At 42.9% G+C, this 18,209-nt stretch overlaps 1 protein-coding gene across 5 annotated transcripts in view; it reads right to left on the bottom strand.

Moving 5' to 3' along the window:
* The window catches only part of LOC147111000 (FERM domain-containing protein 4B-like), a 354,890-nt gene that overhangs the window by 215,029 nt on the left and 121,652 nt on the right, over positions 1–18,209 (bottom strand). Inside the window, exon 1 of one of the 5 annotated variants that reach the window (XM_086001456.1) lies at positions 8,410–8,758. The exons of 3 other annotated variants lie outside the window; for them this stretch is intronic. In XM_086001456.1, coding sequence (XP_085857582.1) covers positions 8,410–8,571 — 162 coding nt within the window. In that variant the 5' untranslated portion in view covers positions 8,572–8,758. Of the gene's footprint in view, positions 1–8,409; positions 8,759–18,209 lie in introns of those variants that run through there. One more of the 5 variants, XM_086001457.1, reaches the window with a different exon arrangement.

Here is an 18,209-nt window from a genome sequence, read left to right as displayed (position 1 = left end):
CTACTGAGATCATTGAAACGTTTGCAGCATTGCACCCAGGTCCTCCTGCCCACATCCCTGCTTGTGCCCTCCTGTGCAATGTGCAACCAGGCTGTGTTGATCTCCTAGGGAGGTCTCTTCTACCCATGGGAATGGAAGAGGACCTCCCTGTGTGCTGTGAATCCCTTCATAAGCATGTGGATGGAGTCATGGGCGAGCCTGGGTGCACCTCTGTGCACCGCTTGTCAGTGTTTGCAGCACCTCAATGCTGTAGAATACTAAGAGCACAAATGTCAAATTAAGGAAACCGGCTGATGACGCATCATCAAATGACATCATCAGACCTGCTTCCTTCAATTGGCCATCAAACGCGCTGGGCGGGCTTAATAAGCCCAATCACAGTAAATTCATTCTGCACAGCAGGCTGGAGCCAGCAGTGGGGTCGGGACTCACCTCCGATATCGCCCGCCACGGACCCGCCGAGGTTGGTAAAATCCAGCCCATTGAATTTGGAAAGCAAGCAAAGCCTGAAAGTTATAGGTAGAGTGGGTGGGTCTATCCATTAGAGTACCTTGCAGTCTGCAAACTTTGCTCATTAAACAGCATTTAAATTTGATTGAATTGAGGCTCAGACTTTCTAGGCTTAAAGGGGCAATAGAATAATAACCATCTGACTTAGCGTGAGCAAAGTCACAGGATATCCATTCATTTTAAAGCAACAGACCTGTTCAACATTCAGAAGTTTGGCTGAACCCTAAAGCTACACTATAGGGTTGCTTTTGATTTGGAAAAGAATGACTTGAAGCTGAATTCAATTTGTTCTCACAGCTTCTTTACTTTGCTGTGTCCAATTAAGTCCATTTCCTGGCCAGTATTCAATTAGCACACAAACTTGTGCACTGCATTTTATTTACAGCACAGAGCGAGATGTGATTAAGGACACCCACTGATTGATAGAGGCCTGTGGAAGCCCTTTGTTCTTCTCCAACTCATAAGCTGCATTAATATTGTTGTACTGCCATGTCAGTGCGGCTTGTTCCCAACATCTGTGGCTTGCATAGCTGGTGGCAAAACCAAAGTAAACTTGCCACGTTCACTAAGTCTGGCAGCCTGGAAGATGGATATTCCTGGTGACTGGCCCTGAGCTAATTGATGTGTGCCTATGGCTTAATGGAATAACAATATGAAATAAACTTTAGTGAACTGTTCAGTCAGCTCTCATTGATAAAAGTACCACTGAGCTACACCAGAATTGCAGTTCCACGCATGCACTGAAAATGATAAGATGACACTGGTACTCAGCCCTTCACATCACTGCATTTACTACTCTGTACTTTTTCAGGTCGTAAAATAGAAAATAGATGTCCTAGAGATTTAAGCAACTTGTCCTCACCGGTTGTCACTTTTGAATAATAAAATATTTCATTACTACTTCTTTATTATTGTTGGATAGAATCTGGAAAAGTCACTGGGATGGATTTTGCTGTAGAAATAACGGCGAGACTAACAGCGCTCACCATTATTAAAGTGTAAATCAGACAGCAACATTTGGCGACCACACATGTGCAGTTAAAAGAGGAAATCAGGAAGATACTGTTTGAGTTGTCCGGCTCCTCCTGAAGCTGCACTATACAGAGAGACTTTGGCATTGAAGTACATGGAACGGCGTTAAGTTGCTGTACTTATGTGATAGATACCCACTAAACGTGCCAGAAAAAGTTGGGGCTTGTCCATTCCAGTCTAAGTGAATTTTTAATGGCACGGTAAGTTTTAATTACTGCCAAACAACCTCTCTGGCCCTGAAAATTATCTTTTACAACTGTGGAGTCTCATTCCATCAGATTGTCATTATTGTTGGAGATTTAAAAAAATAATAAAATTAAAATTATTTTATTTACTTTTTCTTTCTCTTTTATCTCTCTCTCTCTTAATCCCATCTTTCTTTCCCTCTCTTTATTTTGCTTTCTGTACCTGATTTGATAATGAATTAAATATTCTATCTGACACTTCCTGGTTCAGACTCTGCGCTGCTCATTAACGATTCTTCAATCTGATTGGTTAAGGAGATACACAGCTGCTTTCCCTGTTCTCACAGCCCCCAAAATGCTCTGTAGAGGGTGCTGCACAAAAATGGCTCTCTAATTTACAGTAAGTTCCAGTGCAAAATCTCATAGAAAGTCTGTAGGCACGTGCAAACGCAATGAATGACTGGAGCCAATCGTTCGCTGCAGAAAGCAAAATCCGGCCCATTTGCTTTTTTGATTGGCACATATGGGATTGGTACTTTGGAATTTCTTTTCCTCCATTATCCCCTGACAAATATTCAAAAAATGATACGTTTACACTGTCACGCAGTGCAGGTGAATCCTGCATGACTCTGGTTCCATGCTGATTTCATCCAAAGCTGTTTCTGAAAGCCATTAACGATTGTGTTAAAAAGGCACTGAAAGTGAAACACCAGATTGTAAACCACAGTGACATCAGCCCCATAACTACTGTTTGTTTTCAAAATACAGTAATCGCTGACGTGTTAACAACACTCCTGGCATAACTCGTACACCAAGCATCTGCACACTGCACTTCACCTGCCCCCCATCTCCCCCCAATCCACCCCGCAAGATTCTGGTGGTGCACCCAAAACTTGCAGATGGTGATACAGCAGTACACACTAACACCAATGCCACTTCCTGGAGTCAGTCTCCAGGGTTGTCTACAATATACGCCATTCAGTAAAGATCACTAATTATCACAATGCGCCATGAATTACGACATTATGGCCTAGAAATTCAGTGGGCCTTGCGCCCACTTAGCGCCTAAAGAGGTCTTCTGCGCCGGCGGGGTTGGTAGCACGGAAATTGAGTGCAGCGTTAATGGCGGCGGTAGCTGGTAGCGCTGCGCCGGCACCGATGACGTCATCGGTGTGCGCAGCGCCCCGGTTCCGCCCCGATGCCGGCCCGACGCCCATATTCAGTTGTGGCTGCCTCTTCCGCAGTGGCCGCAAACAACGTTCGTGAAACATGGCCTTCATGCAGCGTTAGTGGGGCGCATAAAGGTGGAGGTGCGGCCGGCCGCTTTTTCGGCGGCCGCCTGCCCGCACCTCCCTCCCCGGCCTCCTACACCACCCCCCCCGCGGCATTGGTGGCTGATTCCCGCGAGCCCGGCACTTCTCCGTGGTGCCGGGCTCATTTGCCGGCAGAATCCAGCGGCGATCTCACGGCTGCAGGCAGCTCCTCCTTAAGAGGAGGAGGCCTGCAATACCCCAGCCTGCCGCACCGCATCGGGTGGCGCAGCGGCAGCTGGAGCGCTGAAATTCACTTTCAGCGCCCCAAGCGGAGGCGGGCACACCCTGGAACAGCGCCCGGTTCCGACTTGGGGCGCTAAAAGTGAATTTCTGGCGGGCGCAACGGGCTCCGGGCGCTGCGCAAACTTTTGGGCGCAACTGAGCTGGCGGGGCCATACCTAATTTCTAGGCCTATGTACACTATATACAATGAACCAAAATGGTGTGGGGGTGCAAATAGTAACATGAAATCTTTGCTGAATGGGGATTAATTGTGATGTAAATGAAACTGTCTTCTGATAACAAGCTAATGTCAAACTGGTATAGAACACATTTTGACATGAATTCATCAGAAGTTTAATATGGGTATTTAAAGAATAATTAATTCATTTAGTTTACAAGACAAATGAAAAATCAAAATGGTAGATATGACAGCTTTAAATCTGGTATCTCGAGCTGGGAGCAATTTGCTCTCATCTCAATTTTAAGTAAAATTCTCTTTACACGGGAATTTTACTGGAATCTACGCACACCCAGTGTAAATGTACAGCTGTCGTGCAAATGGAGCCGAACCTATTGAGATTATAAATGGACATTGAGCATGCTGACCAAGCTGAACTAACACAGTATCATAAATTATAAACCAAAAGATGTCTGTGACGCAAACCTTGACTGGCTGCATTTATTTATTAGTGTGACACATTGATTCCTTTCAAAGACGCTGACAACATTCAGCTTCCACCCTGTGTTTAATGCAGCCAGACAGCACATCAAAGAACCCAGCCTGAAGGTCTGCTAATCATTAACACGTGTGCCTTAGAGCCTCGTGCGCCAAGTGTGTGTATTGGATTAATAAGAACAACATAAAGATCCTGATGTATGCAGTCATGCTAAAACACAAAAATAGATTGCAGATTTAATTTAATAGTCCACTACATTACTAATGCTGACCTAAACCATTAGAAAACAAATTAACTTATCCCACAAAATATACAGGAAATTCCATGTGATTAACACAACAGATGCAGTTATTATTCCTTTAGGATAACATTTAAATATATCTGTCAGTTTGAAAAGTCTACTACACAATATGTGAGAGTGAGAAAATACAGTTAAACAAGATTCCTGTGAATGAAAGGTTGTGCGGATTTTTAAACTATATTTAAGTACGTAGAAATGTACTGAACTAGAAAAGACCATTATGTTCCATCAGGCTGGTGCCAATTTAGATTTTGTTGGTGGAATAAAGACTGTTACCCTGAATATTGTCTGTCATTCTCTTTTAGTTTAATCTGTTACAACCCCACTTTGTAGGACAGTTAAAGTGATAGTGATTTACTTTATTAATCAAAATATTTAATAGTATTCAAAAATCAGTGAATGGTCCAGAGGGTCCCTTACTTTAAATTAAAAGATATGATATATCTCTTACAATGACACTGATTGACGCACGTAGCTTCTCAATGATTACTGCGCATAGCTTCCCAATACTAGTGATTCTGTTCGTTCTAAAGGACGCATAAATAGTGAAAGTTATTTTTTGTCCACAGTACTGAATGATCTTTCTGCTTAGCTCTTTTTGTAGGTTGATATATCTGTATTTTCCAATAGTTATTTTTTGCTGGATTAATAACACTAATAACATTGGATTTGTTAGGGAAACATTGCGATTGTTTGCAGAATATTTTGTATATAATTCAAATTTTTATTTCAGGTGTGGAATGAGGGAAGCAAGTTCCCTCTTTCCTTTTGAAATCCAGTTTAGGACGAAATGGCTGCATTGCTGACTGCTTCTGTCACGGTCTAACATGTCTTTAAAACCCAGTAGAAGGGAAATAGCAAACCACAGATAGTTTATATTTTGAGACTGTAATGAAAGGTGCTGTAGATATTATCAATGATGTCTTTCTGTCAGTTCATGTGGCAATAACAAGTTTGTAAATCATGTGCAATTCTGTGTGAAGGAGTTTTGGGTACTGAGCAGCACTTTGCAGGTTCATTTTGATTTGACCTTCCTTGCATCGATTTAGAAGAGACTATAGGGGCTGCACTCTGAGCTCTTTCCCTGGGCCTCTCCATCGTTCTTTCCAGCAGAATTGATGTACAGGTCTCTCCAGGCCGAGATTCAAGGCTGCAATGAGCAAGGTGTGGCTGGGGAGCAAGATTGACCCTCCCCTTTAAGAACTGGCCGGCGCCAGTGTGACTGTGTTCCATTGCTAACTGACATCACCTGAGCTTCACCAGCGCTCTGAGGTAGCGCCTCGCTCCTCGGCGTTAGCGCCTTAAGAAAGATGTGTAGCGCCTGATTTAGCGTTCCAATCACCTCCAGGGGCAATAGAAGCCAAGTTTGCAGCCAGAGGTGATAATTAGTGCCAGGCGCTAAACTTTGCACCCGGCCGATAATTGCGCCCCAAATGGGGCAATACCGAATTTCTCCCCCAAGGTTTTGCAGTGAATTAGAGTATCATAGATTTTGTCAAACATTTTGATTGTTGTCAAAGACTTGTCAAGCATTTCTCCGTGGCTCCATCAATATCTGCATCGTATGGTGTGATACTGAGTCAAAATAGACAGAGTCCATCGCTTGCCTATGCTCAGACAGCTGATATCAGCCAAGACAGCAGCAGGGAGGATGGATGAAGGGAGGGGGTTCACTATAACTGTTCTCAGTGCTCAGGTTAGGTAGGGGAAAATCAGCCAGGGTTCTTGGTTCTCCTTGCTATCCAGTAACCCCTTTTGTAAGCTACATCTATGTGGATGTTGTGACGACAGCATTGAACTTGGCTTTGATGGCCTCCACATTCCAATAGTCAATCAACACTCAAAAACAGGCTCACACATAAGAACAGAAGAGGTACCAGAAGGCCACCTCAACTCACAGAACCATATCGCAAAATAAATGGCCATCCTCATGAACAGGGGAGAATAGCAGAGTTAAAAATTGAGCTTAAAAAGCAAATGGAGATATGTATATGAACTGCTGGTGTCATTCTCATCGCACTCAAATAATGGAGGATATCATACAAGCAGGCAGTGCTCATACTGCATCAGGGAATTGAACAGCATTGCAAGGCTGCAGTTTACACATACAGAATCTTTGCCAGCTCCAGGTTCAGTATCATTAATATAGAATAGGGAAGCGTGAAGCCCCCTTCACTGTAAATAGACCTGATGTGACTCAAAAAACATTTGGCTGCAAGTGTTATCGTTTAACTCTCCCAGCTCTTCTTTCCGTTTCTCTGGGGATTATGTGGTGTGCTTTCATTGAAATGCTTTTTTTAACAATTGCCCTGAACAAATTTCCGCTCTCTTTCATAATTATAGAATATGGCTGAAGAAACTCATACCGTTTATTGAGGATTACCATTATCTAGATGTGATGCGGTATTACTAGGATTTGTCTTTTAATCTGTGAATCCATTTTTGTTAATAGACATGTGGAAAACTGGCCATACACAAAGTATCTATATAAATACATGCTAGCTTAAAAATCACATTTTGAATAATTGCTTGCAGTATGTCAAACTTCAAATGATGTAAAACTTATTAACCAGACTGTGAGAAGAATTTGGCATGGAGTTAATAAAATTTCTTTGTAGCACTAGACAGCTTTGCTTGACAGAGCTTATCAGCCATCCGCCCTTTAAAAGGTTCTCTAACGAGATGTCATATCTACAGGGAGAAATACACACAATACAATTTACTCCAGTTTAATATGACAGATCAGCTCAGCTGATGACTTAGTGTATCACCCAGTGTAATTCTAAGGCATACAGATCAAGAAGTCCCAGGTTCAAGTTAACTGACCTCAGCTAGGGTGGCAGCGCAGGCGGCCTACTCTCGGGAGGTGAAAGGATTTCAGGGTTCGTACTCCTGATCACTATCCAGTGGTCCATGCTGGGAGATGCATGTGTGGACGTTGCATAAGAACAAGATTGATATGGGTGTGATTCCCCCCAGATAGCCTACATACATTCATTGTCAAAAGTCACACATGAAGAATGGGCACTTGGGGTGAGGTATGAAAAAGGTCCCACGGAACTTTCCCCCAGCATGAGTCACTCCCTTCAGGAGAGGAGGAAAGAACATGGAAACAAAATAATGTAACAAGTTGTAAAGGTTCTGATTTATTGGGCAAATCAAAAGAACGTGTCACACACTGGACATTTGCATCATTTACTTTGTCATCCACATTTTTGTAAGTTGTTTTATTTCTCTCCCTCTACTTGGATCTCTCTAGGTCACGCATCATTCCCCAGCCAAGAAGGTGAACTAGGTAACCTGCTCTCAGTCTCTGCCAGTGCCACTATCTAATCAGTTGCTAAAAGGTCAGTTTAAGTGGACTGGGTGACTTGCTAGCCAATTTCTTTTTTCCTCTTTTCCTGTACTACTGTACCAGCCTATGAAATTGGAATTAATACTATAACAATAATAAAGTCTTCTAAAGTGATTTCCAACACCCATCCCACACATCAGTGCGTGACTGAGAGCACATTTCAGCAACCTGACCCTGAAAAAAACATTTGATCTATATTCTTCTAATCAGTGTATCTTTTTATTATGTTGCAACTTGAACAGTCCATAAGCAAATTACCTGTAACTGAAAGCGCTTAATCAGGGTATTATTTAACAGTTTTGGGGCTCCTATAAACATGATCCAAATTTAAGTTTAGCTGTAGCTAAAGTACAAGAAAATTATTATTTACACTTAATGTCATGGTGCAGTTCAGGTTTTAGTTCAAAGGTTTCAGAAGATCTAATATAGTTCGTCCTATTATTAAGTCTCCTGGATGTAGCTGTCATTTACTCAAATATTTCAATGTCAGTTTTCATTATTTCCTCAGCATTTTAATGTAAAGCTTTTATGTAGCAGCTGAATGGATGACCTCTTAATTATGATTAATCTTTAATCTCTAAAAGATAAAACTAAATTACTTGTTTCAATCAGACAGAACTAATATGTAATCATTGATTGTAATACCACATGAAATACCAACACAACTTTCTTAGCAAGCACATATTTAAAAAAATTGCAATGGTTTTACACAAAGACAAAAGTTATATTAAAAGAAAATCAATGTGGCAAGCAATGACTTATTAACAATCTGAATACATATTTACTTGCACTAGAATGTGGGCTATTATTTTACCTGGTAAACATCACGCAGTCCACACCACGTCCTTAGCATTTGCTGACAAGCCCTCAGCCTCTCAGTATACCACCTCCTCAAAGTTGTGATTGTCAAGTTCCATACAAACCGACTGCCACCAAACAGCAGATCTTCCATTCCACACATGAAGGTTGAAGCCATTTTTTAAAATATCCTCTTTCAAAGTTAGAGACACTTAGTTAACTATAACTAGGTTGAGAAAACTGTTAGTTTGTTCAGCTGCAGGGTTACATCAGCTTATCCTTGTGCACTATGCAAAGGGCAGGGAGATATAAAGAATCAGGTCACATTCTAAACAAACTTTCCTTTCAGTGCACTTCCTGGGCAGACTCCAAGGCATGCCCCAGTGCTGCTTGAAGCCAGGCCAATGGCTTTCGTGGCAGAGCCTCGATGAGAAACTCCTGCACCGTCCAGTCCTAACCTAACAACTCAGACAAAACTCTATTATAACCTCACCAACTGCCAGTAAATGCTGTAATTGAATTCTCTGCTCGTTTCCTAATTTCCTGCCTGCTGACACAAAATTCTTGATCTGAATAAAGCTGGAGCAAAACTGTCTTCAAAGGAAAATATATTGTGCGCTTTTTCAAGCTTAATTGTGTCTTGCTATCTCTCTGACAGACACACATAAAGTAGGCAGATATTTTTTGACAATCACTTTAGATCACTTCTGTCAATTTGTTTCAAAATATTCAATGGAGTCCCACAGAAGAGAAAAAAAATCTGAAATACATTTAATGTAGCTTCAAGACTAGCAATGAATGCCACAAAACTAGAACTGAACTTTGTGTTCTTTCAGACTCATTCAGCTAATCACTAATTACCAAGGGAGCTAAGAAGTGAGATTTCTTATGTGTCAGTTTTGAAAGCTAGTTGCTGCATCCGTTCACTTACATCTAGACAAGCAGCAACTAAAGCACAACATTCACGAGCACAGCACATACGAGAGACTCTCCTACCACAGTAGCCAGTTAGTGACTGCACTGCAGAGTTCGGCACCTAAATACTTAATATCGTAAATCTGTTGCATAGTTCAGAGGTTAATTGCTGGCAGACACCATCATGCTCCTGGGCAGGAGCTGGTCCTGGTAGTTAATAGTTAAAAGGGTAATTAATCTTTTTCTGTCCTCTCTCCGGACTTGAATTTCCTGAGCTGACTGGGAAAAAATAATAAACTGTTCTCCATGCCACCACCCCGTGTTTTCCTGAAGAAAGCTGCACAGAGATCTTTTAGCAGAGCGTGCATTGCCCTTGGCTTGTAGCCTTCCCTCAGCTGTAAATCTGTTTTGGAAATCTCAGTTAGAAGTTAGATATTTTCTCTGAAAACCAACCAGATTTGAAACAACAAACAACCCCTCCCATTGCAGAACTGCAAACCCCACCCAGAACAGAGAACTCAGCCATTAGTTAACCAACGACACTAGAGTAAAAAAAAATCAGATTGGTATTATCCACCTTTTACCTATGGCAGAGTCATTTTGTTAAGAACATTTGACGGCAGATCTTTTAGGAGCTGCATGAAATCACTGTGATTGACAAGCTCTAAATAGTTTGAATGAATCTACCCTGTTTCAAAATGCGCCTCTCTTTTCAAATGTGCTGTGGTCCAGATGGTGCTGCCAATCAGTATTTCTTGATACACTGTCCAGAAAATTGTCTGTGTTGACAAAACGTCATTCAGTTAAACATAATGTTCTCAAACCATGGAATTTTTACTGACTTTAATACTGTGTATATAACATAATCTTCACCTAAACATTTCACCATAGAATGCAATCATTCTTAAAGAATTGAATCCAGTTTACAATTAAATTTTATCTTTTTTCTCTTGTAGTTTGTCATCAGATATTGAATACTCAGTTTGTTTTATGACCTCAAAGGGGAGGTTTCCCACTTTTAGGAAACAGATGTTCATTCCCCGACTTTTCATCTAAACAGCAATGATGTGAAATGCGCTGATGACCATTTTCTGCTGGTTGAGTTTCTTCAGTATGATTTAAACTCAAGAAAGTGTCTCAATCAGAATTCGCTTCTAATAATCCCCATTTTGCAGCTCTCGAATAGCCAAACAGTCCCACACAATTGGTTAAGCAACATGCCATTAAGGCCTTTAATTCAGCTGTGGAGAGCAGGAAACCTAGGAAATTGAACAGACCAGCAAATTTGTAAAGCTCATCGTTTTCCTAAGCAGTTCCGATATATTTACATCTATACAGCTAAAGAGGTAACACAACTCGTTCTTCTCGACTCAATATCATCTCCATTTTTGTAAAGGAGACAGAAGCCCGATTGGTTTGATTAGGAGACACTACCGGGTTAACAGTGAGGGGCTGGGGGACCGGGTGTAAGGAGTATGAGACACAGCGGGGTATGGAATGGGGACAGAGGCTATGGGGAAAAAGCAGGGGAGTGGGACTAATTGGATAGCTTTTTCAATGAGCTGGCACAGGCACCTTCTGTGCTGTTTGATTCTATGGCCGGAATTTTCCCTACCTGGGTGGGTCCGGTGCGGGCGGTGGCCATGATGGATCGTGACCATATTGCTGGCTCCATCCTGCTGCACAAAACGACTTTACGTCAATAGGTCATATTCAGCCCTTGCGTTATCCGGCCCAATGAAATGGTGCGGGTCTGCTGACATCATCCATGATGCGTTTTCAGCCGGGATATTTAAAGGGACCATGGCCACATTACATTTGAAGGTTAATCTAAAATAGTGCAGTCAGCGCACTACAGCATTGGAGTGCTGCAAACACTGTAGGATTCGCAAAATCCAGAAAATACAGTCTAGATTGGTAAAACCCCTGAAATGGCCACATTGTGAGAACACAAGATGGAGTTGGCAGTTCTCATGGCTCAGTTCAAAAGGACACACCAGCAGTATCTTACAGCAGCCTGAGTCATCACCGATTAGAAGATTCCAGAACTTACTGCTATTGATATGATAGTATGGTTACAGCAGTAACAAACTCGTAAACAAAAGTATTTGCACCTGGAGGTGCGCTAATTGCTAGCAAAATGCAAACCCATCTCTGAAATCGCTGAGCACAGAAAAAAAACCATTATCTGTACCAAACTCAGAGGGACACAGGACAGATCCCATCAGTTTCATTTACAAGACATTAAAATAAAGTACTTGCTTTTGTCAAAGCAGCCTGCCCATTACCTTGACAAAAGAAAACCCCTGATTTGGCGCCGAGATAAGGACAAGGAAACAGTATAACTGTTGAGGGAAATTCTAACAGGCTACTTTCATTCAGTGAGATTCAGACAGATCCATCACAGATTCACACAGACACAAGGTCAAGGACAGAGCGAGGAGGACCCACAAGATTGTGCAGGAGAGCAGATTCAGAAGTTCAGTCCAGATCCAAGACCATCAGGAGTTCGAAGGCCGAGTGGAGAGGAGACGGTTCGAGGAGTTCGGAGGACTTTCAAGATTGTGCAGGAGAGAGATTCAGCCAGACTCAGACAGATCCACAAGATTCACCAGAAGCAGTGAAGTCCAAGTCCAGATACCATCAGGAGTTCGAAGACCATGCGGAAGAGGAGACGGCTCGAGGAGTTCGGAGGACTTCCAAGTTTGTGCAGGAGAGCGGGTCCAGGAGCCGGTCCCATAAGGAAGATTGGAGATCCCAGACATAACAAGGAGTACCAAGGTCCAGGAGGGTTTTAAAATTCTGGTGAGCATAAAGGCCCAATTCTACCTAACTGACATCGTTGAGGTATATTTTAGCAACGGGAGGGTTTGTAACATTAAGGGTTTTGTAATTCAGGAGTGTGATTTATCCCTCGATGTGTCCGTGCGCTTTTCCCACCCCCGTTTTAGTATACTGCTGATTAAGAATTGTTGTATGATTTAAGATAGTCAAAGTTATTCCTTGTGTGTTACATTTTAGTTCCCATTGGGAGACGTGCTAATGATTTTTGTCTAAATTGATTCTTGCATTCTCTGTGTTTATTCTCCTTGAAAATAAAGATATTTCTGATTTAAAACTCACCTTGTCTCACCTGATCCATTTGTCTTCCGAGTCACAAGTTGGGCCACACATCAAGGTTGTCTGGCAATAAGCCCAGTGTCTAGAACCGGTGAGGGGGGAGCGCTTCGGAGCCGCTCACGAGCAGTGCAAAATCAAAACCGATCTAGCACACCATAAGCTCGTTAAAATGACCCCTTACAACACTGACAATGACTGCACTGAGGCAGAAGGCTGCACCCAGGTTCTCCTATGACTCCCTCCATATGCTTGTGGAGGGAGTCTAAACACGCAGGAAGGTTCTCTTCCCTTCCAATGGGCGGAAGAGACCTCCCCAGGAGACCGAAACAGCCTGGTTGGAGATTGCAGAGGAGGTCAACAGTAGAGATATGGTCAGGAGGACCTGGGTGCAGTGCCGCAAACGTTTCAATGATCTCATTAGTACAAAGCCACACTCAACTTCATCCTGCTGTGCCTCTCATCACATCCCCATCACTCTGCCTTCCCAACCCTATTCCTACACATCCTTACTCACACCAACATACCTTGCATGTCCATCCATCCCGCTCTCTCTATCTACATTATCACATCTCCATTTGACTAACCACCCCTCACAACCACCCCTCATGCAAAAATACCAACTAACAGCACACAAGGATGCCACTTGGCTTTTGCACCCCACTCCATCATAGTCTCCCTTTAAAGATCTAACCCATCCATTCCTTACACTCATTCCATCACTCTCACTCAGCCTTCTCTTCTTTCCCTCCTCGCAGGAAAAGAGAGCCCAAAATAAGAGGGAGAGAACCGGCAGTGGCCCTCCATCATTTGCAAACCTTACAACAGCAGAGGAGGCTGCTTTAGAAATATCTGGAGTCGCCGAGCAGCTGGAGGTGGGAGACGGAGAGAGGGAGGCATCTCAATGACCTGGTGACAGAATTACATATCATACAGCTACGTGGCATACATCAGTCACTCATATGGGGACTGATGTCAGCAGCCATTGAAAGGTCATCATGTGCATAATGGTATCTGTACCCATTCTTCATATGACATATCTAACTCATCTCTTTACTCTCCCACAAGTCCATCAAGAGCCCCCTCCCTCCCCCCACCCCCCACTGTTCAGGAGGAAGAGGAAGACGACTCCTCAGAGGAGCCTCCAGCCTCTGAGGGCGCTGCATTACCAGACATAAGCGCAGCCAGCACCAGCACAGATACGCACACCTCGGTGGGTCCCACGTAACATAGAGTGGCGTTGTCACCTGGTGTCGCACAACTCACAAGTGAGCAAGAGCAGCTGGTGGAGACAGGGACAGCAGTGGAGAGTCCTCGCCAGAAGGCGTAGGATGCGCCTAGCTCTGCTCAGCTGCATGCTGAACCTCGGGGACCATCCAGAAAGAGGGCAATCCTGGAGGTTCAGGAAAAAGTGCAGGAGGCTTTGACAGGTTTTGCGAGCGCGATGTCTGCAAATGTTCAGAGAATGGAGGAGTCCATTTCCAACATGAGCACCACCGTGTCGCAGGCGATGGTGACTGTCGGCTCCTCCATGGATAGGATGGCCGCTCACAGGAGTACATGGTCTCTATGCAGAATAGATGGCAGAGGCTCATACACCTCCTCTCTAGGAGGGATGTCAGCGTAGACGTGGTTCCTCATGGCCCCACTGATGTGCAGCAAGATGCCCTCCAGCTCCTTGGCAGCAGTGAAGTGAGTAGGCTGCCTCTACCTCTGCTGAAGCCACAGGGGTAGCACCTCATAGAAGCACACGGAAGAGAAAGATGACACACAAGTAGATTCACAAGGGTAGCCACTTGGGTGTTTTATCCAATGTTTATGTGAAGTTTCCATTAATGTGCTGTCAAACATAAAAATCATTATTTTCAACACCCTCTGGTCTTGGACAGTTTTGTGTGCACCTTTGGAAATGGCTTAATGGGTTACAGTGAATGGTGAGACATAACGGTACCTCCAGCAATGGAAGTGAGTATGAAAGGAATGGCTTGGTCATTGTAGGGATGCTTTATGGTGTTGCTGTGGGGTGGTGCCAACCCACCGCATCATGTGGCAGCCGTATGGGTGCACAGCATAAAGTTAAGTAAATCTGGCCATGATGAGGCCATCCCTGGCCTCCTGGGCAGCAATGTGCTCGGGTGCTGATGCCCTCTGTCCTGTGCAGCATCAGGTGATTGTGGAGAAGGTTGGTGGTGTTGTTGTTGGTGCTGCTGGTGTTGGGGCTCATCGTGGTCTGATTCTGAGGACCAAGATGAGACAGTATAAAGGGCACCCATGTTGATGGAATACATGGCAGGTGAAGTAGAGATGACACAAGCAATCTGTCAACGGTGAGAGACATTCTTCCAATGAGGTGACATTAGATGTAGACTTTGCTGGAAAGACTTGCAGCCTGCAGAAAGCTCAATCTGTGCTGGGAATGCAGTCAGCAACAGCTTCTGCCTGAGGAAAGTGATCAGCTGTCAGGTGGGAGCTTTTGTAGGACATTTGATGCTGTCAATTAATCAGCTGGATCAATGGCCACTCAAATCCCGCCTCAGGTTGACAGATGTGGTTCCTGAGCAGCATGAGCCCAGTGGGCATCCAGTGAAATTGCAAAGGTAAGGTTAAAAAGACTCTTCAGAGTCTGACAACAAGTTAATAATCCTTTAAATTGGGTCGCCCGCCTCTGCCGGTCGGGTCGCTACCGCGCTGACAGACGTGCCCAAGGAAAAGGCGTGTGGGGGCGGGCTGACGGCGGGTTCCTGACCCGCTGCAAGAAATTTCAACTTTCCCATCCAACCCGCTTCTGATCGCACCTGCACGGACCCCTGAAAATTCCGGCCTCTGAATCTGTTCTATGATTCCATACCGTGTGCCTATATTTTGTGTTACTTTTATCTGTGCCTTAATCTTCGTGTTAAGTCTCAAAGGAATCATTATATGTTGTTCTTTTTAATGATGAGAAAATACATTATTGCCATCTAACTATAGTTATTATAGCCATAAACCTGCTGGATTTGGTCCATAAATAACTACAGTTAGACAAGAATTAAAATCAGGAGGCAGAGTTACTATTTTAATATCATAGTACTGGTCAAGCAAATACATCCTTGATCAGCCATTGGTCTCTCTGCTCCTCCAGGGCTGTATGCAAAGTCTTCTCATTTAAAATGGATTGTAAATTTAACAAAAAACTTTTGAGATTGATGTGCTCATCTCAAATCATGGGGAATGCTGGGGCTGAAGTCTCTCTAAGTTGATACAAGTTGTCAGGCTTGCGTTATTGGTAAAATATATATATATATAAAAACATTGGTGGTCAGCTTAAAGAAGTTCTACTATATATCTATATAGATATTAGAACCAGGCAGGAGATCTCTGTTATTTTCCCCACCTAATGCAGGCATGCTTCCTCCTACCTCTTTATTTGTAACAGTACCTCTGTCCCTGAATACTCATTTAGTATTATCGCTGTTACTTCAGCATCTTAGCACCCTGTCATTGAAATACCTCCAGCTCATCAGGTGAGTAAAGTGCGCACTAGTTATATTCATATCGATCAGCGGAAGAAAGCACAAATTGTAATTGGGCAATTAATCAGCCCTTAATTATTCTGAACAATCTGGAAGCTAATTCCACGTGAACTCTTTTATATTTCACTCAATCTTTTTAAAAGGGAGGAAAACTGGGAGTAGTGTCAAAGCAGATTTAAAAATACTGCTGTTCATATTATCTCCTAGTTTCCTTCCAATTTCATTGTTCATCTCTGTGTCATTGCCATTAAATGTCAACAGAAAACAGTCCCCTAGTAATCCAGTTGACACTAATTGGCATTAAATCGAGAGTTTTACTATTGGGTCACAAGGATGGCTCATGTGGGAAATTAAGTGTCACACAGGTGCAGGAGAGGGTGCTCTACTGAGGCTCAAATGAGGCTCCATTGTTGGGCTGTGGCAGAGAGATCTTTACTCTGTATCTAACATAAGAGTAGTCGATGCTGGATTTAAAAGTTCTACAATATTGTCTACGATTATGGACAGCAGATAGAGAACGTACCATAGTGTCTCACTGATGTGCAAATATATGTGCAATCTGTGTGTAATTTAATTTTCAAGTATGTCAGATGCTGTGCCTATAAATTGCATATTTAGAAAGCCAAGTAAGACCCTGGTGTAGACTTTCCGTTAGTTTTGTGCCCAGGGTCCAGCGCAGTCGGCCGAACCAGCGCGAAAGATCGGGGAATGAAAAAAGTAAATTACTTTTTAATTACTTTTGGGCACAAGCCCAAAAAGACTTACGCTCGTGTTTTCTGCGATCTTTTACATTGGTTCAAGGTTCAGTTCACCCTGAATCTGGCCAGGCCCACAGCTCAAAATAGCGAGATTCCGCCACATTGCTCTTCAAACCGCGCTTGTTTTCTCAGGCACACATGCACTAGAAGGCATGTTTTAAAAGTTTCTTTATATCAATATTTAATTTACTAAGAAACTGACTAGTGTACACCAATGAAACTATTAAATGGTTCAGTATAGTTTTTTAAGTAATTGTCAGTGATTTTAAATCAGGTTACTCACAGGAGGAGGACTGGACAACCTTATTAAAATGCTTATTTTTGCTGATAAACCCATTGTCAGCTGTATTAATGAAACTGCAACAGGTTACAGTTCTTAAATACATCAAGAAATACTTTTTAATGGAAAAAAAAATCAATTACACTCTATTATGCTTCCCGATTCTGCTGGATCATGAAAGATTTCACGTTTGTGGTTATGCAAATTAGTTTTAGCGGAAATTTGACCTGTAATCTAACCAGTACAAATTCAAGCACATTTTGGGCACAAACTCCCGATTGCACCCAAAACGGAATCTCTACCCCTCACCCATTCATTAAAAACATCAAAAATTCTACATATTCCTGTGTTATGAGTGAATCCTTTGGAATAAACGTCTGTGGTTCAATGCTGTGTAGAGTTCATTATTAAAGCCTTAGGTCAGTGGAAATTTATACTGTGTCTAGAATTAGCTCTAAAACCATCTATTTATTTCATGCTGTGATTTTTTTTTCTGTTGCTATAATTAGGAGGATGAAATTCTCCTGTCAATAATTTTACCGAAAAGTTGGCCTGAGTACAAAATGAGAAATTCAATTTTGCTCTCAAACGGACTTTTTTTTGCAAAACTGACCAGCATTAGGAATTTTGTCCCCTATGTTTAATAATTCCTTTCACTTACAAAAAAAGTCATGCCTTTTCAAAGCCACAGAAAACTTTGAAAGGCAGAATGAACAGGCTCAGCAGGGAAGCATTAAACTCAACTTGGGTAGAAGCAGGCCATGCTCCTGCCTCATCTTACAAAGGGATGTTGGAAGTGCTAATTTATTGGCCAAACACTCCCATCCACAGTGCACCTGCTTGAATCTTCCACCTGCTCTCCATTCCCAATCCCAAAGTACCTACTTTTATAAAGCCCTTATTTCCTTCCTGCATTCTTACACACCCTTAATTCCTGTTTTTCTCCCTGGATTCTCAGCCCTGTATCTGATTCTCGTTAAAGTAAATTCGCTGATCCTGTGTCCGCAGTGGGGGGTTGTGGTTAAGAGAGTGCAAGTCGGAGAAGCAGCACTATAGTGTTAGAACTAGATTTCCAACCCACAGCTCCTTTGAGTGCGTCTCCACACTGGGAGTGCAGGTTCAGTGAACTTACCCTATTGCCTCCTGTCAGCAGCCTATTCCAGTCCATGCTTCCTGCAAACTGTCAATCCTGGTGACCCAGATGCCAACAGGTTAATGTTCTATTGTAGGAATT

Source organism: Somniosus microcephalus, chromosome 11, assembly GCF_052327205.1.
Source record: "Somniosus microcephalus isolate GS21.2 chromosome 11, FLI_Smic_1.0, whole genome shotgun sequence".
NCBI lineage: Eukaryota > Metazoa > Chordata > Chondrichthyes > Squaliformes > Somniosidae > Somniosus > Somniosus microcephalus.
This window is presented reverse-complemented; position numbering and strand designations above follow the sequence as displayed.